This window comes from Aphanomyces astaci (genome assembly GCF_000520075.1).
Source record: "Aphanomyces astaci strain APO3 unplaced genomic scaffold supercont1.44, whole genome shotgun sequence".
Taxonomy (NCBI): Eukaryota; Oomycota; class Saprolegniomycetes; order Saprolegniales; family Verrucalvaceae; genus Aphanomyces; species Aphanomyces astaci.
Genome location: NW_009798307.1, coordinates 75,433 through 77,540, shown reverse-complemented (window position 1 = coordinate 77,540; position 2,108 = coordinate 75,433). Strand labels below are relative to the sequence as shown.

At 53.0% G+C, this 2,108-nt stretch overlaps 1 protein-coding gene across 1 annotated transcript in view; it reads right to left on the bottom strand.

Annotated features, from left to right (window-relative positions):
• Positions 1-915: 915 nt before the first annotated feature.
• Positions 916-2,108, bottom strand: part of H257_12936 (hypothetical protein) — a gene marked incomplete at both ends in the record, with an annotated part of 3,526 nt that continues 2,333 nt past the window's right edge. Inside the window, one exon of the mRNA XM_009840337.1 lies at positions 916-2,027. Within this exon, the coding sequence (XP_009838639.1) occupies positions 916-2,027 (1,112 nt within the window). The remainder of the gene's footprint in view (positions 2,028-2,108) is intronic.

Below are 2,108 nucleotides of genomic sequence, written 5' to 3'. Positions count from 1 at the left end.
CACCGCGGGAAATCACTTTGCCCAGCGATGGTGCTCACGCTGTGGGAGTTGTCCTTGCAAGCAGCTTTTCGCTTGGCAATCGAGATAAAATACGTGCTTTGACTACCTCAGATACTGTCTGACGCATGTGCGGCGGCTCGACGGCGTCGACTCGGACCTATGCATTTGAAGATCGGCATCTGTCTAGGATTCTATGGGGAGACGACGAGGATCAAAACAATGACACAGCAACGTCGTTTCTTAGTTCTGTGTGTGTTGAGCTACGTTGAGCGCCCAGTTATCCGAGACATCCGGTACAACCTCAATGCTATGTCCGACGCCAACGCACTGCTGGACTTCTGCTTCGACGTCATGAGATGTGCATGATGGCCGTTCGACAGCGCCCATAGCGTTACCCCCTCAGTACATAGCAATAAACACAGCAAAACTGTGGGTGCTGTCATCGTCTTCACGGGGCGGTCGCACTCGTTGTTGGGATAGGCAACGACTTTAAGCCTACATTATCACCGCAACAGACCCAACGGGGAACTTTACCTTGCGTTGTGATTGCCTTCTGATTCACTGTCAAGTCGTGCAGTGCGGTCGAACAAGTTTGAACCGATTCTGTTCAAATAGTAATTGGAGGGGGATATTCCACACTAATCTAAAGTGAGAATTTCGCAGATCACACTAATATAATGATTATTCTCCTGGTCATTTGGAGGTGCGGTGGAGATGCTCTACGGGGTCAAAATGAGGACAAGAAGGATCGTTTACGTTACAGTATAGTATTGTACTTGGACTTGTGACTTTGAGTGCGATTAACCATGAACATCGTGTGAAAGGCAACAACTTCTACCGCAAACACATGACAAAATGCAAAATGACCACTTTTTAAATGCATTAACACATACTGTTTGCTTTCAATTGAACGCGTCACAACAGACACTGGAACCACTTGAGCGGTTTGCGATTGTCCCCCCACCAGCCATCACCCGTGCGGAAGGACAAGTCGGCATGGTTCAATGGCCCTACGTAGTGCTTGCTCGAAGTCCCTCCAAAATCGTTGGTGTTCAGTCCCACGGAGCAGCTGTTATAGTCCACGAAGCCATCGCTGGCACTGGCATGACTCGCCATTTTGTCCACAATGGCCAACGGCGCCGAGTAAATCGAATTCAGACCAAAAGCACTGACGCCACAAGCTGCATGCGATACATGCTCTTGTCTAGCCCGTTGGCCGGCAGCAAACGCGGCTTGCTCGGTAGCGTTCACGGTGGATTGGTGCTGCAGGGAAAGGTACGCGCGACCGGGAGGACAGTAGCCGACCCACGACAGCGGCACTTTGAGGATATTGCTCCAGCCTCCCTTGAGGCATTGCTGTTGCAAGAGGTTCGCGACTTGGCTGCCTTGTTGGGGGGACGCCAGCGACACCCACGTCACGTCTTTCGAGAACGTACACACGTTGGATGCGATCGCCCCTGAGGCAATGACGTTGCCCATCGAGTGGGTCACCAAGATAAGACCTCCAATGGCCCCTGAAGACGACTGGGTGGCGACGTCCGCGGCGGCTTTGCAAAACTCGTGCTGCAGCGCTGCGTCGTCCCAGCCTTGAGATACCGTGTCCAAGTGAACAAACGTCGAGCTGGAACAACAAGGGGATGACACGTCCCCCCAGTACGACGAAAACGACGACGTTGGGGGCCCAGCCGCATCTTCGCCCGTCCCATGGACAAACAGACACGGCTTCTTCGCGCCTTTGCATGCACACGCGGATTTGTCTTTCACCGACAAAATGCGGTTGGAAGTGAGAGTTTCCATGGTAGCTCGGGCCAAGGAACGAGTCATCGGTGGTGCAGTCCACAACGTTGCGGGGTGTGACGACTGCGAAATCGACGGGCAATCTAGCGCGACTTCGTTTGCAGTTGAGGGCACTTGAATACTGTCAAGTTGCGAGGGGTCGGCGAGATACTCGATCGAAATGTCCATATCTTGGCCCACCGCAAATGCGAGCTCGTTGGCAGCCGAGTTGCAAAACACAAACGATTCCCCTGCAAACGTCAATGAGAGCAACGTGCCTCCGACGCATTTGTCTGTGATTTCAGTGTGGCCCTCCACTCCGTCGATCACGC